The sequence below is a fragment of the Sapajus apella genome, unplaced genomic scaffold (assembly GCF_009761245.1).
Source record: "Sapajus apella isolate SASKATOON/1434 unplaced genomic scaffold, GSC_monkey_1.0 scaffold31, whole genome shotgun sequence".
Taxonomy (NCBI): domain Eukaryota; kingdom Metazoa; phylum Chordata; class Mammalia; order Primates; family Cebidae; genus Sapajus; species Sapajus apella.
Window position 1 is genome coordinate 13810926 of NW_022436971.1, and position 21401 is coordinate 13832326.

At 47.2% G+C, this 21401-nt stretch overlaps 1 protein-coding gene across 11 annotated transcripts in view; it reads right to left on the reverse strand.

Moving 5' to 3' along the window:
* Nucleotides 1-21401, reverse strand: part of LPIN1 (lipin 1) — a 150315-nt gene that overhangs the window by 25516 nt on the left and 103398 nt on the right. For 8 of the 11 annotated variants that reach the window (XM_032294086.1, XM_032294091.1, XM_032294084.1 and 5 more), the window contains 8 exons: nt 19129-19429; nt 17657-17750; nt 16502-16692; nt 14362-14455; nt 13095-13164; nt 9947-10024; nt 9719-9811; nt 6287-6366 (listed from right to left, as the gene is read on the reverse strand). In XM_032294086.1, coding sequence (XP_032149977.1) covers nt 6287-6366; nt 9719-9811; nt 9947-10024; nt 13095-13164; nt 14362-14455; nt 16502-16692; nt 17657-17750; nt 19129-19429 — 1001 coding nt within the window. The remainder of the gene's footprint in view (nt 1-6286; nt 6367-9718; nt 9812-9946; nt 10025-13094; nt 13165-14361; nt 14456-16501; nt 16693-17656; nt 17751-19128; nt 19430-21401) is intronic. The other 3 variants (XM_032294094.1, XM_032294085.1, XM_032294093.1) reach the window with 1 other exon arrangement.

Sequence of the window (21401 nt, forward strand, 5' to 3'; positions counted from 1 at the left end):
CTGGCTTATTTCACCTAACATAATGACCTCCAGTTCCACCCACGTTGCCACAAATGACAGGATTCATCCCTCTTTATGTCTGAGCAGTACTCCATTGTGTACAGGTATCACATTTTCTTTATCCATTTATCCACTGAGGGACACTTAGGTTGGATCCATACTTCAACTCCTGTGAATCATGCTGTGACAAACACAGAGGTGCAGGTGTCCCTCTGACATACTGATTTCCCTTCCTTTGGATAAATACTCAGTAGTGGGACTGCTGGATTGTACGGTAGTTCTATTTTTAGTTTTCTAAGGAATCTCCATACTGTTTTCCATAACAGCTGTACTAATTCACATTCCCACCAACAGTGTTTAAGAGATCCCTTCTCTCAACATCCCTGTGAGCATTTTGTTACTTTTTGTCTTTTTGATAATAGCCATTCTAACTGGGGTGAGATGCTGTCTCACTGTGGTTTTGATTTGCACTTTCCTGATTAGTGATGGTCAGTGAATGGGACTACATCACACTCAACAGCTACTGCCCAACTAAGGAAACAACAGAGCAAAGAGATGACCTGTTAAATGGGAGAAAATATGTGCAAACTCCCCATCCAACAAGGGGCTGAAACCCAGAATGTACAAAAAATTCAAACAACTCAACAGCAGAAAAACAAACAATCCCATTTAAAAGTGGGCAAAGGAAATGTCACGGGACGCGCCAGTACGTGTCTTATCTTTTCATCTCAATAAACTCTCTCCTCTCAGTGCTGACTTCCTCTCATCCTACCACCCCGTCCCACACCCTTGCCTCCCTTAAGATCTCCTCTGCAACCTACAGCTTTCTGACCCCATAAGCATTCATTTAAGAAGTGATCTCCAGCCCTCCGACATGGCAAAGCCCATCTCTAGAAAAAATACAAAAATTAGCTGGGCGTGGTGGCACGTCCCTGTAGTCCCAGCTACCTGGGAGGCTGAGGTAAGAGCATCACTTGAACTTGGGAGGTGAAGTTTGCAGTGAGCCAAGATTGCGCCACTGCACTCCAACCTGGGCGACAGAGTAAGACCTTGTCTCAAAAAAAGAAGAAAAGATCCCTACAACTCAATACTGCCCAATACTGGGGAGATGTGAAAGAGGACAGTGTCCCACAGCACCCCACTTCTGTGTTGCTTCTACCACACTTGTGCGGAGACATGGCTCTTTCCAGTCCTAGAATAAGCAGACCCTCCCTAAGCATCTGCTCCCAGGGACCCAGAAGAGGGAGGTCTGTGGGCTTCCGGCTGGGGGCCAGGAGCTCATTCAACCAACACTCAAGCATACCACGCCAGGCATCAACGACACGGCAAACAACCTGTTCTTACTCGTGCAGGGTTTGTGACTAAGCAATCACAACACAGAGACCTGGGCTGAAGACAAAGATTTGGAGATTCTGGGACAGAGCCCTGGGGAATAGGCCACGGGAACAGGAGTCTGTGTTGCAGGAGAGCGAAGCATCCACTAGACCGGTGGTTGGTCTGTGGCAGAGGAAAGCTACACATGGATGGAACAATCTCATGACGTTGGGGGCTGATTCTGACTCTTGGTAGAGTAGAGATGGCATAGCAGTTAGACTCTGAAAAACACAGGTTTCGAGCCTGTGGTAACTTCAGGCTGTATCACCTTGGAGAAATCTTATTTCCTTTTTTTTGTTGTTGTTCTTTTTTTGAGACAGAGTCTCACTGTCGCCCAGGCTGGAGTGCAGTGGTGCGATCTCAGCTCACAGCAACCTCTACCTTTTGGGTTCAAGCGATTCTCCTGCCTCAGCCTCCTGAGTAGCTGGGACTACAGACGTGCGCCACCACGCCCAGCTAATTTTTGTATTTTTAGTAGACATGGGGTTTCGCCATGTTGGCCAGGATTACCTTGATCTCTTGACCTCATCATCTGCCCACCTTGGCCACCCAAAGTGCTGGGAGATGTCCTATGCCACCTACGGCTTTCCGACCCCATAAGCGTTCATTAAGAAGTGAGGCGCCTGGCCTCAGCCTTGATTTCTTTACCTTTAAATGCAGAGGAACAACTGAATCACACCCACCCAAAACTTTAGGATGCAGGCAGGTAAGAGCCTGGGAGACACCCGGACTGGAAGACTGGGACATAAGTCCCAGCAAAAGCCTCATCCTAGAGAATTCCTTCCTGGGCCTCAGCAGGCTCATCTGTAAAATGACCTGATCCAACCAAAGTCCCTTCCAGTTCTGACACCTACAGATCCTATGAACAATGCTGGTTCTTCTGAACCAACAACCTGGAGGTTTTCAGACAGGATAGATGTGGTCTTGGAGCCAGTACAGGCTGGCAAATGCTGCCGGGGACGGGGCAGGCAGATTTCCTTGTCAAGCAGAAGAAGACGAGGCTACAGGCCCCTCATTGAATGGGAAAATGTTTATGTTCCACCCAAACAGTGTGGAGTGAAATGAGATCCAAATGTGAAGCAAAGCTCTTAGTGACAACAGATTGATGTGTACCTCTGCCGGCGGGATGAGGAGGCAGGCGGAATGGCTGTGATTTCCATCTGCTGCTTTGAAAAAAAAGAAAAGCCACTAAATTTGTATAGCATGCCATGTTTGAAGGAACACAGAAAGGAAAACACAGATACAAAGACTAAAATCCGAGATGTGCAGTTGGCTGTTGGTGGTTTCAGCTTGGGGCAAGTACACGGTCATTTGTGGCTGCCACATCCCAGATCGCGCCACCCTGCACAGAAGAAAATGCCTCCTGTTGGGAAGCCCCCACCCCATCCCTACAATGGCTCATTAAATGTTGCTTGCTTTACAGGATCTGCAAGAAGCAACAAAACAAAACAAAAGGGCTTATGTCACTTGCAAATGTGCGCACAGAGGACTAGCTGTGAACAACATCTAAGTTAGCACTTGTCAGTGTGCGTGTTTCAAACGGTATTTTAATTATTTGTACGGTGACAAGCTGTTTGCTCAATTATGGATCTTCAGGGACTGTTCTGTCAATCAAGTCTGTCAATTAGGAAAACATTCTGACACCTTTTTTTTTTTTTTAGTCAACTGCGTGACTCTAATAAGGAGTCTCGAAGTCTGAGATGCAAGCATAAATTAAAAGGTTTACATTTTTCAAGAGAACCTTATATTCTTTTCAAAATCTGAGTTCTTTTTCACAAGAGTGGATTCTTCATGTGACTAACCCAGAATGGCGGACGGTCCAGCTGTTTGTATTTGACAGGGAAAAGCATTTTTGCCCACATTTGAATATGTTTGTATCGGACAGTAAGAAAATCCATGACACCCCAAGTAAACTGTAAGAGCTGAGCTTCCAACTTGGGAAGAGCTGCAGAAGTGTCTCACTGCTCTCCCCACTCTCCTGGGGTCCTACCTGCTATGGCTAGAAGGGGTAAGTGTAAGAGCAGAGATGGCACCAGCGATGCCACTGTGCCTTCTGTATACGGGACCCTTCCAGTGGCTGTCCTCCTCCCTCCCTTGTAAACCTAACTCTCTGAGCCTGAGGCCCATCTTCCGCTAGGTTTAAGACTGGCTGTATTAGACCGTTCTCACACTGCTATGAAAAAATACCCAAGACTTCGTAATTTATAAAGGAAAGAGGTATTAATTGACTCACAGTTCCACATGGCTGGGGAGGCCCCAGGAAACTTACAACCATGGCAGAAGGCAAAGGAAAAGTAGGCACCTTCCTCCCAGAGCAGCAGGACGGGGCGGGGGTGCAAGCGGGGGAAATGCCAGACATTTGTAAAACAATCAGATAGCGTGAGAACTCACTCACTATCACGAGAACAGTAGCATGGGGAAAACTGCCCCCATGATCGAATTCCCTCCACCTGGTCCCCCCCTTGACACGTGGGGATTATGGGGGTTACAATTTGAAGTGACATTCGGGTGGGGAAACAGAACCAAAGCTTATCATTCTGCCCCCCGGCCCTCCCAAATCTGTCTTTTCACATTTCAAAACCAATCATGCCTTCCCAACAGTGCCCCAAAGTCTTAACTCATTTCAGCATTAACTCAAAGTCCACAGTCCAAAGTTTCATCTGAGACAAGTCCCTTCTGCCTATGAGCCAGTTAAATCAAACGCAAGTGAGTTACTTCCTAGATACAACGGGGGTTCAGGCATTGGGTAAATACACCTGTTCCAACGGGACAACCCGGCCAAAACGGAGGGGCTACAAGCCCTGTGCAAGTGTGAAATCCAATAGGGCAGCCATTAAACCTTAAAGTTCCAAAATGATCTCCTTTGACTCCATGTCTCAAATCCAGGTCACGCTGATGCAAGAGGCGGGCTCCCACAGCCTTGGCCACTGGGCAGAGGGCAGGATGGATATGGAAGACATCTTGCATTCAGCCCACAATGTCTGTTTTAAAATACTTGGAACTGCATGGTTTGAGACTGAAGTGTGTCCTCCAGGTGGCCGCAGAGCCGCCCTCACAATTGGTTTCTGCACTCTGGATCATTTTCTCACAAAGCTGATGCAAAGATCCAGTGAGATGGGGTCTGCCGCGGTGTTAGTTTTAACCCCATATTTCACAGATGGAGATGCTGAAGACCATACTGAAGGCTGTCAGACAAGGTACCTGCTCTGCATCCTGCTCTGTGCTACCTCTTGTGTTTAGAAATTATTGCCGAGACAGAGAAGGTTCCTAAAATGAGTTCCAGGAAAGCGGGGCATTTCTAGTGTAGTGATTTAAGTTGGTTTAAATTGCTGAGAGCACACAGTTTGGCATCTTTGTGTGTCTCTTTCGGGGTAACGTGCCTCCCATGCAGCTTCCAGGCCAGCTCCGTCCCAGCCTGTCTGGCCACTGATAGTAACACTGGCACCTTTGCTCAGACGCGTCAGGGAGCTCACCTGAGCTCCAATGGTTACCAAGGAGCAAAGCTGGGATTCCAAACCAGACCTGCCTGACTCCAAAGTTGGCTGCTTTCACTGCAGCTTGTGGAGTAAACAACCACTTATTTTTAAAAGTCTGTTTGACTCCATCCTCAACACACCTGCCCTCTCCCTTCCAAGTGCACTCACGGCCAAACTCAGAATTCCCAGCTGGGAAACATCAGTACCCTGGTACCCTTCCATTCTTTCTTGTTCCTGCAAAGCACAGACCAACAGCAGGTCAGGGGGAAGGCCCATGGGACACCACCGGGGAAACAGAAATGTTTCCCTTCAAGAGCATCCCCAGCAAGAGCAAGCCAGGCCATTCAGAGTCACATTCAAACTCACCCCACCAGGTCCCGCATACTCGTCTCTACCCTGTCCTTCTCCACAGAGAACAATAAAGAAATCAGATCGTTTCCTACCTGCCTCCCATGTGGGTTTCTGTTTGTAGCAAAGAATCCTAGAATTAAAATCGTTTAAGATACAGAGCCATGGCAGGGAGCCAGAGGAATGGAAACCCACGCCTGCCTCTCCCATAAATCAACAACACATGGAGAAAACCTCAGTGGTTCAGCGATGCTTCAGCAATGCTTTGGAAATGCCTACTCTGTGGGGCACTGGCTTGGCCTCCAAGATTAAAAAATGAGTAAGATGTGGATCTGGCGCCAATTAATCTGTTAGCACTTTCTGTCTGCTAAATATGAAATGGAATCCTGGCTTTCTTAAGCATGGAAACACTGTAAACATGAAGTAATCGGTAAAAGATGGTATAGTGCAAATCAGTCTGTGTCAGTATATAGTATCACTGTCGTAATTAGCGTATAATGGGACTGTCCTCAGAGTAGAGTCGCCTCCAATCCCATACAAAGAGATTAACCTGAAGACAAAACACCTGATCAGAAATCACAAATACTGATCAGTATCATCAAAATCTAACCTCTCCTATGCTAAGCGAACATGAATCCATATTAAAAGTATCAACATAAGTCCTGGTCAGTATTTAAATTGTAGAGAAAGGCAAGCTCCTTCAGAAGGGAAGCTTATTTCCATGTGAGTGTTAGGGCTATTATTTACTATCGTCATCGCTGTCATTATTGCCACTGTTACTGTCATCACCATCATCATCACCGTCATCTGTGTATGAAGGACTACCGCCTACCAGGAGCATGACAAATGCTCCAGTTATATTATCTCACTTAAGCCTCACATTTATTTTGCAAGCTGGCTACCTAAGGGGGCAATTGCATCCATTTTGCTTATGGGAAAACAAAGTTAAATAAACTACTCCAGGTCACCAAGGGAATCACAGAGCTGGAGCTGGAACCATGCTGTGGACCTGTCTGCATCCAGGCAGCACGTTCCATGAACTCGGAGGTGGAAAGGGGCCGCACATCCCAGGAAGCCTCCTACTGCACCTGGTGGCCATGCTGAGCTGCGGCGGTTGCTCTCCGGTGCTATGGCCCTTGCCAACCAAGCACTGCTCTGGCTTACTTTCCTGGAGAAGGAGAAAAGAGAGAGTCACAGAAGTACCATGGAGAAGGGGCTTGCAGGCAGGTGTTTTCCCATGGGCTTCCTTAAGGAGGACCCCTGAAGGTAGACCCTTCCCCAACGAGGCCCATCCCAGCAATCGCCCTGGGAGGCTCTGGCTGTTTCTTTTGGTGGGTCCTGCTCACTCCTTTGCCAAGAAGTATACAATTAAACTGAGAAATATTTTTGACAGAAATGAATCTGTTATCCATAAGCGTTTGTGGCACCAAACCAAACTCCATCATCACTGTAGCTTACGCAAATGCTTGATCAAGGGCTGTTTGGATTCCGGGGGCCTTTCAAAATATTTTCTTGTAATTGCTGATAGAAATGCCTGAAAATATTTTCATACCATATTTTGCTTGGGGAAGATGTGAGAGCATTTTCTTCTTTTCCAAGATCACATACTCTTAACAGAAAATCCTCCCTTGGTGTGCTTGGATTTCTAAGAGAACACCTGGGCCCAGTCCCGCCTCTCTCGCTTATAAACTTTGGACAAGTCACTTAACTTCGCTTCCTCATCTGGGAAACGGGTGACGTTCTCCGTCTCCTAATGCTGCTATGAAGATTAAAGGAGACACTGCGTCTGAAACACAGAGCCAGGCACACAGCAGGCAAAGGAGGAGGGCGATGGGCACTGGGCCCCAGACAGAAGAGACCAGAGAGAAATGCCAAGGGACGGAGTGTCAACGACTGACTCTCTTTATCTGTGCTTGTTTGCTCAGGAGACAGGTTAACGATTTCTACTATGGTCCTTTAATAAAGAAAATGAACAATACCAACGATTAATAGGGTGACTGTCTTAACATACGATTAGCATGAACTAATTTCAAATATTCTCTAGGTTTTTTAATAAGCACACAAATAATTGATATAACATGTCCAGTTATGTTTTATCTATTGATTGTGTCATGTAACACTACCACCACTATTAGCAACTTTTTCTTAGGTGACTTCCCAAATATGTATCTAAGTGAAATAAGTATATTTCAGATTAGCAAAGAAATATTTAATTTCTTAACTGTTCTTTACTTCACTTAATTCAAACTGGAGAGAATGTGGATATTCTACAAAAAAGTGGTTGAAATATACTTCCACCTTAACTTCTAGAGCATTCTGCTCTCTGGTAAGAAAACTAGAGTACCTTTATGCTTTAAGTCCTTTAGTATAAAGCATATACATTTGCACTCATGCGTCTGTAGCTTTTGGAGATCAGTAAAACTGACAAGTAGAACTCAGATATGCTAACAGAAGGTGTCAAAGAACAATTATATCTTGATAAAACTCTTCCAGCAAACGTTTTCCCTTTCAAGCAATGGCATAAAGACAGTTCACAGAGGAGGTTTCTTTTATGATTAAAACAACCAACTTGACTGCTGTCTCTGTGGCTTCTTCCTACTACTTTCCTTGAGTAATCAGCATGCCTTCAACAAATATTTGCCAAACCCCTACTCTGGGTCCAATATGGGCACCAGGAACACCGAAGCGATCAGGGCCACATATGGTCTCTGCCTCACGGAGTTTTGGGTCTAGACAGAAAGGAGAAGCTCACCAAATAGTCACACTAGTAATTACATAATTATAAACTGTGACTAAATGCATGGAGGAAAAGTTCACAGGCAGAGGACAGCAGACCAGAGTCATCTGCAAAGAAAGGGCTACTGGATCTGCCAGCTAACTAAGCAAAGCAGGGGCGAGGGGCCCACAGAACACTGCGTAATGAAAACAGCACATGCAAAGGCTCCAGGGCAGAAGATGCCTTCAGCCATTGAAGCTAAAGCAGACAGCAGAGGAAAACAGTAAAGATGAGCCTAAAGAGGCAGGCCGGGGCTAGAAGACACAAGCGCCATAGGCCGTGGTAAGGACACCAGCCTTCATTATAAGATCCCCTCGGAATCACAATAAGGCTTTAAGTGAGGAGCAACATACATGGGAGCAGGCCCCTAAAGAGCCCAGTGCATCCGCAGTGCAGAGGATGAAGAAGAGAGGGTAAGGATGGGTGCAGGGAGGCCATCTGGAAGCACCTCTGGAAGAGGTGACGGGAGTGCAGATGTGTGGGAGCAGAGCTGGAGAGAATGGACACGTCGGAGAAGTATTTAAGACGGAAAACCGATAGGACTTGGTGTGGAGGTGAGGCTAAAAGCATGAATCTCACCCAAGGATGGACGGTGGTGCCATTTTCTGACTATGGCCCCAATGAAGGAAGAACTCTCGAGAATCCCACGGGTTCAATTCTAGAAGTGCTAAGTCTGAAAGGCCTTGAGGCATCCGCATGACAATGCTTAGTTGGCTACTTGATAAATGGGCGGAGCAGAAAAGAACGTCTGGGTCTGAGACAAAAAACGGAGCCGTCGCACGGGCAAAAGGGAAACGTAAGAAGTGAAAGGAGAAAAGGTGTCCCTAAGATGAGCTTTGAGGTCCCCTCCTGGAGGAGGCTAAGCCACAGCAGGGGCAGCCTGCGGGGAAGAGGAGGGCCAGGTGGACACAGGGGCCTGGGAGCCAAGCACAGAAAGTACTTCAAGAAATAGAAGGAGAGGTCAACGAAGATCTGAAAAAAATCACAGGCACTCATAGAGATGAACATCAAAGCCACGGACTTTTAGACATACCATTGCAGTGAAATGACTCAGAGAACTAGTCAATTGCTGGACGTATACCTCATTAAAATTGTCCTCACAGGCCAGGCATGGTGGTTCACGCCTATAGCGCCAACAATTTCAGAGGCCGAGGCAGGCAGATCGCTCAAGCCCAGGAGTTTGAGACCAGCCTGGGCAAGATGGCGAAACCCCGCTCTACTAAAAATACAAAAGTTAGCTGTGCATGGTGGTACACGCCTGTAGTCCCAGCTACTCCAGAGGCTGAGATGGGCAGAGGTTGGGAGGTTGCCGTGAGCTGAGATTGCACCACTGCACTCCAGCCTGGGTGACTGAGCGAGCCTCTATCTCAAAGAAAAAAAAAAAGAAAAAAAAAAATTGTCTCCACAAGCAGAAGGAAGATATTTAATTTCTTAAAAAAACTGAATTCCCAGGCTGAATCCCTTCTTTTACAGATGACAAAACGTTATCATGCGGAAGTGACTGGACCACAGTCTCCCCACGTTACAGAGCCAGGGGGTGACGCCCACACTGCTGGCTCCCGACCTTCCTCCCCACCTTCCCCACGTTCCAGGAGCACCCGCCCTACTTCATGGCAGAGCTGGCTCATGAAAACTCAGGTCTAGGGCCTATTTCTCTGATGTAAGTAAACGAAAACCAATGTCCCTGCACAAAACCAAAACTTGCTGAGCTAAGGGTGAGCACTGTTTCGTCTTCTGGACTTACCTCCTTGATCGTGGTGTTTCTTCCCCTCCATGAAAACCACCATCTTCCTCCCTTTTTGGGCATCTTATCCCTCATGATAGCTTCCACAGTGGCCTGTTTTAAATGGATGGTAACATAAATAATGGAACCAAAAAAAGATCAACTTAGCACATTCGAACCAAAAGAAACAGACATGCAAATTAAAGTAAGATTTAAAAACAAAAAAAAATCAGAGAAAACACAACATACTATTTGTGGGTTAAAAATTTTAGAGAAGCAAAACCTAATGGCGTCCAAAATTACATGAAGGTAACTTAAGCAGGAAGACTTAAGAAGATGTTAAAGGAATAAGCAAGCAACAAATAAAATACAACACGACAACAAGAAAAGAAGAAAGCGTTAGAAATCATTAGTGATTAGGAAGACCAGAAGTTTCCAAATCAAAGTGGCTAACTGGTTAAGATATTATTACTCTCAATATGATGGTTATAAAATAAAATATGAAATGATTAATATGGGGTACAGGATAAAACAGTTTTCAACAAAAGGTAAAATGCATAGGATTTTTACTGTCTACATCAATTTCTAAATGTTTACATTAATAGATGCATTTGGTTTAAAATCTCAAGTATTAAAAAGAAAATTCCTATTTTTAACTTAGATAAATGAGTTTAATGGCGACATTAAATACGAATGGATAATTTTCTAAGTATTTCCAATGAGCAAAATATTTATCTTGAGGTTAATTCTAGGACCGAAGTAAAAGTTATGCAGTATCCCTTCCTCAGTTTACAGAACTTTCAAGCATTTGACACCTTAGCTAGTAATAAAAGAAAGATTTAAGCCATTCAGTCTAACAGGGTGTAGGGAAGCAGACAGATAAGTAATTTACTATGTAGCTAAAAAGGTCCCTATCTGGCACACACAGAAACTCAACTAAAATGCAAACCACTCATATCCTGTTCATAAATAGGACAATTCATAAAGCTGTCAATGACCCTATTTCCCCTAAATCCACTCATAAATGTAACAAAACCACAATTTCTTTAAAAAAGAAAGAAAGACAAAGAACAGAAAAAAGTGAACAGGAGTATTTTCCGTCTTTCACAAACCGATTCTAATGTTTGTTTGAAAAAGAAACAAAAATAGCCCAGAAAATTCTCAGGCAGAAGAGTAGTAAGTAGAACAAGCACTGCTGGATATTAAAATATACCTTAATATATGGTAATTAAGAGAAGGCAGTGTTGGCATGCAAGGACACATATCACAAGAACAGAAGACAAAAGTCCAAAAATAAATCTCAATTCACAGAGAAATGGAACAGAGGATGAAGCTGTAACTGCCTATGAGCGGTGGTAAGAGTTAGTTGACGCATGGTCCTGGGATAATTCAGCAGCCATGTCAGACCCTGTGAGCGGCCCACTTGCCTCCCCTTTCTTGCTGACAGATATGAAACTCTGTTCAAGTCTCAGGCTGCAACGCGCTCAGAGAAGGCTGGTGCAACTCGGAAGGATGCACCTCACTGGTCAAAGCCAGTCACAGTCTTTTCATTGCTTTGCCAAGAACTGCTTTAGAAGTGATATTGCAACCAAGTTTTGGCCAATGAAATATGAGAGAGCTGACCCCTCCCTCCCATTTCAGATGCGGCTGTATGAGGAGATGAAGTGTACAGCAGTTATCTTGTGACCACAAAGGAAAAGCCAAGAAAGTCACAGAGAAGCTAACCCGAATTCGCCAAGCCTGAAATGCCAACCTCTAAGACCCGTGTCACGTGAGATGACCACTTCAGCCACCTTTGAGTCATTCTGTTTCCTAAAACCAAAAGCATCTTCACGAATTCAATAACTTCCTGGGGAAAACTGGCTTGGTTCCTAATACTTCCCTCATTACGCTCAAAATAAAATCAAGATGGATGAAAGATTTTAAAATCTTTCAAAATTTCCAAAACTTGTGAAAATATGCTCCATATAAAAGAAAGCACAAAAAATAGCTACAGGGAATATTTCCACAAGTTTTGGGAAAGGAGAAGCAGGGCCATTTTAGGTGTGATACAAAACCCAACAGCCATAAAAGACAAGATTGGCAGATTCTACATTTAAAAATAATTTCTATATTAGAGAAATGGCATATTTAGTGCCAAAAACTACTGACTTGTAAAAAGATTTAGTGTGCATATCACAAGGACTAATTTCTTTTACGTTTCAGAGCCCATGTGTATTTCTTTTTCAGTTAATAAATCCTTTAGCTATATTGCCATTGCAGTGGCCTTTTTTCTTAGGGATTTGTAACAGTTGAGAACAGTAACATAAAAATGTGTCCCAAGCCATGGATACCATGGCAGGGACAAAAGAAAAACCACTCTGGAGAACATGCCCTCAGCCCAGTCCACAAAGATGCTCACAAATAAAGCATCACCAAAGATGAGATTGTAGTCCTCAAATCATAATACACACATGCACGAACACACACACACATGCATACTTATGCACACAGGCATGCACACATGTGCACATGCATGTGCATATGCATGTGCACATACACACATATACGCACACACATGTGCATGTGTGCACACACGCACATGCACATGCATGCACACCCACACACCAACCCAGGAAGGAGCAAGCCTAGACTCAACAAAGTCCCATTAGACCTTCAAGAATCTCAGGTGTTAGAACTTGCTGACTGCCTACAATATCCAAAGCTGTACAAAGGCTTGCTAAGCACACAAAGGATACAAACAAGTCTAAGGCAGTCTCTGCAGCAAAGAGCATATAATCTAGAGGAAGAGCTGTCAATGAAAGAATGAAGAATTCCTGGCTGACTGTCTAGTGAACCGTTTGGGGAGGATGAGAACACTGCAGGCTGGCAGGTAGCACGGCTGCCCTCCTAACTCTTCCCTGGGGCCACTAACCTACTCTCCCCTGCAAGCTAGGAGCTTCCCAGGCCCTGTACTGGCTCCTGCCTCAGAGAATCAGTCATGGGCCTGGCTTCCTGACTGGGCAGACCTGACACGGGCATGGGCACCTGTACCTGACCCCAATGCCTGCTCCACCCCGTCTGGGGTGACACTCATCTCCCTCTGTCCTCACTGGGCTCTGAAGTCCAGGTACCTGTCTGCTCGGCCCCCACCTGTGCTCCTAGCATGGCAGGTATTGACCAAGGGCATCCTTGGTCTGCACTGCCATGATTGGGAGGTTTTGCCTTGATAAGGGGGAGGGGGAACCACGTGCAAGGTGCAAGGCAGAGATCCACAACTCCTGTATGCTCGTGAACTTCGAAAGAGCACAATGGAATGAACTCTGTGGTTTCCAAAATAAAAGTGAAATTCCAACCACCCAGATTAAGCTATCCATCATTTCTAGTGTCCCCTTTGCTTTTTCATGTTAAAGCTCACCTTTGGCAAAGGTTTCTGGAAGGCCTGCATTGCCAGGAGGAGAGGTGCTGCTGTCGTCCAGTTATAATATCTAATACAAAACAATGAAATAGATGTCAAAAAACCAAGGCTCAGACTGAAAACCTTTCCAATGTCATATAAAGTGGTCAAGGAAAGCTCGGGACTCCATCAAGGTCTTTGAAGAGCTCAATGCTCTTGCTATTCCCCAGTCCACCCTTATCTACCCCCAGGCAGAGGCTCCCTCCATCTAACCCCAGCAGGGGCCCAGCAGCAGCCGTGCCAGCAGGGTGGACAGTTAGACATGCCAGCAGCCCAAATTCCACAACGTGCTTGAGGTGTTTCTTGCCACACGTCAAGGAAAAGGCAACTAGGTGTAAAACATCCACGGCGTAAGGGAGAAAAGTTTGCTAAGAGTCTGCAAAAAATACCTGTACATCCCTCGCCCTCAGATAATGAAGTTTTTCAAGAGGGGAAAGATGTAGGCTCCTCAGATATACCCATGTACCACACCGGTGTGACTGTTCACATTCAATTAGTACATCGAGCTGGGTGTAGTGGCTCACAGATGAAAACCCAGCACTTCGGGAGGCCAAGGTGGCAGGATCTCTCTCTTTTTTATTTTATTTTTTTTGAGACAGAGTTTCACTCTTGTCACCCAGGCTGGAGTGCAGTGACACGATCTCAGCTCATTGCAACCTCCACTGCCCGGGTTCAAGCGATTCTCCTGCCTCAGCCTCCTGAATAGCAGGGATTACAGGCACCCGCCACCACACCTGGCTAATTTGTTGTATTTTTAGTAGAGACGGAGGTCTTGCCATGTTGGCCAGGCTGGTCTCAAACTCCTGACCTCAGGTGATCCACTCGCCTTGGCCTTTCAAAGTGCTGGGATTACAGGTGTGAGTCACCACACCTGGCCAAGCGGAAGACTCTCTTAAGCCCACAAGTTCAAGGTTACAGAGAGCTATAACTGCACCACTGCACTCCAGCCTAGGTAGAAGACACAGCTAGACCTCGCCTCAAAAGGGAAGAAAAGAAAATCTAGTACAGATGAATACTAAAACTCACAAGACTGATGGCTACCTGAAGCTATCAGCTATATTGCCAATTCTATTGACATGGAATTCTGCCAACAGTGAAGACACAATACTGCAGTGTAGCTAAGTCTTTATTTTATATATTCCTAAGGCTTAATGTCTAGGTCTGTTTGAAAACATGAAACAGAAACAGTATCACGCCACTGCCAAAGTGACTTTCAACAGGTACTTACTTACTCCCAATCTTTACCACAAGATTGGGGTCATCGATAATAGCGGGGTTGTCCACAAACTGTTGATATGACACAGCCTGCTCCAGAAATGCATCTGTCGCAGCAATTGTAGAGGATCCAGGAAAAAGAAAAAGAAAAAGTCAGTTCTAAGACACGCCCACCTTTCATTTGCTCACACCCAAGTGTTTTCTGAGAGTTTGTGCACGCCAACTGTGCGGACAATCCTATAAAATGCATAAACAAATTTGTAAAGGGCACTCCACTTCATCTGGGGGGCGGCATCTGCACGGCAATGCAGGGAGGCCAAGGACGAGTCTGTGGATGTTGCGGGAAGTATGTCTTAGCTGGGGCACGTACGTTCACGCAGGGAGTGGGGTGAAAACAGCACGCACGTACATCTGCACAGGCAGAGTCATGGCTACGCAGGGTGCAGAAGCCAGGCTCCCGTAGCTGAAGTCATGATTATTGAGATGACCCCAGGCAAGCAGTTGACTCTCCAGGCCCCAGCTCCCTCCTCTAGCACGGGGACAATAACCCCATCTGCTTCCTAGGGTGGTCATGGGGACTGAGAAGGTCATGAATAGAAAGCACAGTGCCCTTCTGAAAACGTGGTGCCTCCACCATGATCAGAAGCAGGAAGGGTACTGTTCTCATTGCGGGGGGCAGCCCCACCAGGATCAGAGCAGAGGAGAAGGTGGCAGGTTCAGGAGGCCCAGACCTCAGCCCTGGGCCCTCAGTTCTTTGACGGGCTCTTGGGCCACAGCCCTGGCTTCCACAGAGCCTTCCAAAGCAGCTGGGCTGCACCCTGAGCCTTGAACATGGTTCTGACCATCTCTGTGGCCCAGAGCCATGCCCACTCCTTCCCTGGGAGCTTCTATTTACCCTGAATGGAACCGAAACCCAGCAGACATCGGCCACCAAGAATCTCCTGTGTCCAGGAAGTGTCCCTGGGTCATGATGCCAGCCCAACTGGCCTCAACATGTACCCTCAGAGCCCTCATTAGGACCTCTGGGGACTCTCCTGGTATCTCCTGACTGTGACAATCTGGCCTCACCTGTAAGGACTGGGCACTCACAGATCCCTGTGAGATAACAGGCAGATAACAACGCTCGGCCTCATTGGTGCTGCCACCCCACCCCCACCAGCTCATGTGTACTGGCGAGGGAAGGCCCAGGGGGCTCCGATGGGACACTGGCCTCCTCACGCCAGTGTCCAAGTATACTCACCCCCAATAACCTCAGAGACACACTGAGGCTGGATATGAATGTGTAGCCCTAGGAAGACAGAGTGAATGAACCGAGCCACCGGACCTAGCACACAATCTCAGTTCAGCTCTGGAAGAACAGGCTGGTGACGGCGTGGGAACAAAAAGGCCTCAATCTTTGTGAAAGGAGAAATTCCCAAAGCTTAGAAGCGACCGGGTTGGAGGCAGGAGTCTCAGATGGCACTCCTGGGTGGGAGGGGGACAGTGGTGGCTCCTGAGAGGTAGAGGGCCCCTCCCTGCTAGAAATACCAGGAGACCGTGGAAAAGAGGAGATAGCGTGGGAGGGGGCGGGAGGGGGTGGGGCGACTGAGACTAGTCCCAGAGTCCTTCAGCTGATAACTGCTGACCGCACCCACTGGGGGGCTTGGACACGCCCCACCACGCTACAGCACTGTCACGAGGTCCTGGGAGAGCACTGATACGATTGTGGCAGGTACTATAATCAATCACCTAAGCCCGCCCCATTAACGCCCTTTAAATCCAGCTGGGAAAAGCTCCCAGACTTCCTCTGACAAACTCAGACCTCCCAGCTCCAAGGCACTGGGACACTTCTCTCCCACTGCCAACGCCCTCTAGTTTAATTAGACTGACACCCACTCCGGCCTGCAGGCCTCTGGAGGAGGTCTCTGCAGTGCTGGCCTGGGCCACAGGAGACACACAGCGATGGCCTGAGCCATGTGTGACCCACAGAGCTCTGAGGCCGGCTAACTGCAAGCCAGGAACATCGCGGTTACAAGTTCGGTGCTAACATCGGGGCGATCCTTAACCTCAACCGAGGGAAAAGCTGCCTGGACACGAGCTCCTCCGAGACACCCGAGCCTCCGGGCCTTCTGACCGGCGGCCACCAGGGGGCGCCCGCGCCAGGCCCGCGGTACCTTTCGTGATCTCCCGGTGGTCGCTGAGGCCCCCGCACAGGGAGATGGCGATGGAAGGAAGGTCCCTCAGCCCGTCCGAGGTGCTCTCCACGCCACTGTCCATGCCCGAGCTGCCCACAGACTGCGGGGACTGGTTGGCTGATCGGGCTCCGTTGTCGCTGGCATGTTTTGCGAGGCCGGAAGGGTCTCCGCTGGAAGGAGGAAAAGCGGCAGAGCCCGGCTGAGCAGTGTCCCAGGCCGGGGTCCCACCTCGCCATCCAGCCATGCTCTGGCACGCGGCCACCCTCAGAGCCGCAGACGGCTGCATCTCAGCACAGATGTTCATTAAAGCACCTCGACAGGGAAAGAGACGTTCAATGCCTTAGCTCGGGAGAGAAAGCCATTCTTTAGCAGCTGGCTGCATCTCCCTGTATCCCCCTAAGATACACTGAAGCAGCATCAAGCTGTCCTCCCTGTTCCCTGCCCTTCCTTCCCCTCCAGACGCCAGCCCTGCCCCAGATCGCGGGGGGACTGAGGGTGGGTCCTCAGCACCATGGGAGACTCTCCTGGGGAAAGAAAGGGCTGCCCAGCTGCCCCTTATTGTGCTGCGGGCCACTGACCACTGTGGACATCATGACCTCAGGCTCCGCAGGGAGGGCAGCTTGGTGCCTGCGCCCGTCCAGAGGTGGGGACGCCACCCTGTGCCCACACCCTATGTCCACAGAGAGAGCCAGCATGTTTCACAAGGAAATGAGAGCCTCCCACTGCCTCTCCCTCACACACTTTTTTTTTTTGAGACAGAGTCTCGCTCGGTTGCCCAGGCTGGAGTGTAGTGGCGCAATCTCGGCTCACTGCAACCTCTGCCTCCTGGGTTCAAGCAATTGTCCTGCCTCGGCCTCTGCAGTAGCTGGGATTACAGGTGCACACCACCACACCCAGCTAATTTTTGTATTTTCAGTAGAGACGGTGTTTCACCATGTTGGCCAGGCTGGTCTCAAACTCCTGACCTCAAGTGATCTGCCTGCCTCAGCCTCCCAAAGTGCTGGGATTAGTGGAGTGAGCCACCACACCCAGCTGTCTTGCACACTTTCTAAACAAACATAAGGGAAAACTGGGCTCACACGGAATGATATTCAGGTTATAGAAAATGATGTGAGGAATGAAAAGGAATGTTACTTTTTAGGAAAATACAGGGCCGCCACTTCAGGGTCCATGTCTGTGAGGTCATCCAGGTAGACACCGTCAGCACCAAGATGTCGGCTTCGTTTATCTAAAAGGGCAAATGGCTCAAGTCAGAAAACCTCCCTTCTAGAAATGACCTCATGGACTCGGATCTACAGAAACAGCATTTAAACACTGTGTGCAGATTTGCCCCCAAGTCTCCAGACTGGCCCAAGAACCACAATGGTTACTGGTGGGCAGTACATTACCGTAGACCGCCGAGACCCACAAATCATGTGGCCTGGATCAAGTTAGTTCACTTTGCTGAGCCTCAGTCCTTCTCCATAAAGTGCTTGAAGTGTACTGAGCACTCAACGCACTGAGACTATTACCATTATTATTACACTTATTATGAAACGATAAATGCTTTCATTAGGAACTTCCCCATCAATACCCCAAGGCAAAGCATCCCACATGGTGCACTGTCAGACACGATGACTTCAAATGTCCTCTTTACTTCTGGCACAGAATAATGTAACTGGTCCCTACAATTCTAGAAAACCACAGGGAGCTGCTGAGTGGATGGAGAACAGGCCTGGCATCGTTGATACAGACACACAGTCAGGAGCACATTAAAGCAACACAGAGCACCTACTGTGTGCCAACCACTACGCTAAGCACTGCAGAGAGGAAGAGAAGTTTTATAGAAAAGACTCTTGATCTCAGACAGCACATTGTCTATGGGGGAGTCAGGCAAAAATCAATCAGTAAAATATTGATCATTTGAAATTGTGATAAATGGTATGCAGAAACTATAGTGGGTGAGGGGCTGGGAAGCAACACCGGGCAAGAAGAGAGGCGGTCAGGATTAATCTAATCATCAGCTTGATAAAAGTCACCCTCGACCGGGTGCGGTGGCTCACGCCTGTAATCCCAACACTTTGGGAGGCCGAGGCAGGCGGATCACGAGGTCAGATGGAGACCATCCTGGCCAACGTGGTGAAACCCTGTCTCTACTAAAAATACAAAAATTAGCTGCACATGGTGGTGTGTGCCTGTAATCCCAGCTACTTGGGCAGCTAAGGCAGGAGAATCGCTTGAATCAGGGAGTCAGAGGTTGCAGTGAGCCGAGATGAGACCATTGCCCTCCAGCCGGGCAACAGAATGAGACTCTGTCTGGAAAAAAAAAAAAAAAAAAAAAAGGTCACACTTATGGGTCCCATGGTGTGCTGAAAAGGACTTGACTCTCCCAGGTCTCAGCAGCCCCAGTGAGTAAAATGAGGAAGCTACATGATCCGCAAGGCCTCCTCCATGTGTGATTTCCTGTGACTAACTTCTGATCATGAATATATTCTGCCACGGAGCACGGACTGAACATGGTAGTTGTCATAGTTCAATTTCCTTGGAACTTTGGAAAGGACCTGTCCTTTGTAGAGGAAGCACAAAGTATGAACAGACAGAGGGTCGGGAAGCCCCAGCCTTCGTACCTTTTTTCCTAGGAGAGTCCGTCTTGTTTGCCATCTGGACCACACCGGCAGAGGGCGGTTTGAGCTCCTCGATCATGGGCAAGAGCGGTGCTGCTGCTCCCAGGGTCTCCAGGTCTTCTTCGTTCACAAACTGCATTTCTGTCTGAGACTTGTTCTGATCCAAAAGTGTCCCCTCGGCCAGAGTTGGTGATTGGTCACTAAAAGTATCTGAAGATTCACTGTGAATGGCCTGAAAGTGGCTTTTATCACAAATTTTTCTACTGACCAATGGGCTGGACTCTTTCATCTTGTGTGGAGAACACTAGAACAAAGAGGAGAGAGGGACAGAGAAAGGGAGGGGGTCAGCACAGAGGCAAACGCAATAACCGAGTGACCCAAGGAGAACAGCAAGTAATCAAAAGTAGGCAGGGACTTTTAAGCCTCAGCAATCACCTGCTGATTTCTATACCTGCCAGAAAGTCCAGAAACCAAGAATATTATTTCCAAAGCAAATGAACTTCCCTGTAAAACAACCACTGCCAAAGAGAAGTCAGATGGGTAATCCCAAAAGGCAGGAGCAGCCTAAACGCCCAGTGTTTAATTACAAGTCTATCCACACAAACGCCGGGATTCTCCATGGCCATCAGAATAAATGAATTACGTCCACAACAACATGAGTGCGTCTTGCAAAACTAATCTCTGCTGTGAGAGTCCCGATCATGTTTACCCTTGCAGGGAGCAGAGGGGTCAGTCTGGGCAGTGACCACAAAGGGTGGGGGTTTCCGCACTGCCGGTCATGCTCGGCTTCTCGGTCTGGGTGCAAGTTGCACAGATCTGTTCCCGCTGTGAAACTGTGTTGAGCTATGCATTTACAATCTGTGTATTTCTCTGTATGCATATTTCAATTAAGTATATTCCCAAAACATGAGTGAATAAGATTTGGTGGTAGTTGGTTCACATGAGGGAGAAATTAGCATTTCTGATTCTATCGCCAGAGGGATTTCCAGTTGCAGAAAAGATTTATTCAAACAAAAACCAAAATGCAATTGATGGGCTGAAAAGAGGGGAGAAAGTACTCACTTCTCTTATCTGATCAAACAGCTTCTATTGCAAATGAAAACAATGCTACAGAAAATCCGTGGTTGGAACTATTTTGCCACAAGAAGTGATGGATTTGCACTTTTGTGCTGTTTCTCCAGCAACTAATGACATAAACTTACAAAGAGAGTTAGCTGGGTCAGCACCACAGCTGCGGACAGGGAAATCAGCATTTTCTGTGAAAGATAAACACAACCTGGAAAGGAAATGGATCCACAACCTTGGCTTCAACAGACTACTCTCCAAAAAGCTGCCCATCTTGACTGTTTATAAGGGATGTTTTCAATAGTCATTCACTCATTCGTTCATTCATATTACAAACACTTATTAGGGATGCAAGAGGCCATAGCATCTCACAATATTTTTTAAAGCTTGCGATATGATAATTCAAGATGCTTGTAATACATTAGCATACTAAATGAAATTTATTGAAAAAAAGGCTTTGTTCACTTCATGTTTTTAGAAATCTATTTGCTGGTTTATGTACATGTAGGTACATAAACCAGTTATGTACCTACATGTAAACCCACTGCATGTCCACGACAGGGAAATTGAGTCAGCGTGTATGTGGCACAGCCAAGGAGAAAGATCGCAAATATTTAGAGGGCCTCCAGGTGCCAGATACTTCACATACCTACGGGAGCCCTTCTAAACTCCCAACAATTCTGTCATTTTCTCACATTTTTACAGATGAAAACACTGAGGTTCAGGGAAGTCTACTTACTTGCCCAAGGTCACCTTGCTAGCAAGTGGTGGAGTGGGGACTCAAACACAGGACAACTTGCTGCCTCCCAAGCCCTCCTCATTCTCTCCACTACACTCAACTGCTTCTCTGTTTCTTTTGGAGATCCCCATAGGGTCAAATTCAGGGTCCCGCCAACAATGAGGGCCCAGAAATATCACTTGATGAATCCAAACCTTAAGTTTTTCTGACTTCGTTTATCTATTAGGCTCAAATCTTTCATTTCTGTTCTATTAGCCTCTCCCTCTCCCAGGGCTCTCCCAGGCGTGTCTCTCTTTGAGGGATACAAGAACATGTGGACTCCAGCTCTCACTGCCCAGCTTCTCTTTCCATGGACCAAGAGTCCACTTCTCTCTCCTTGTGGCTTTGCTCCAGTCATCACTGGCCTAGCAGAATCAAGAGCTGGGGACAATTTTGTTTACAGCATCAAGACAGCAAGACTGTGTGTAAGTTG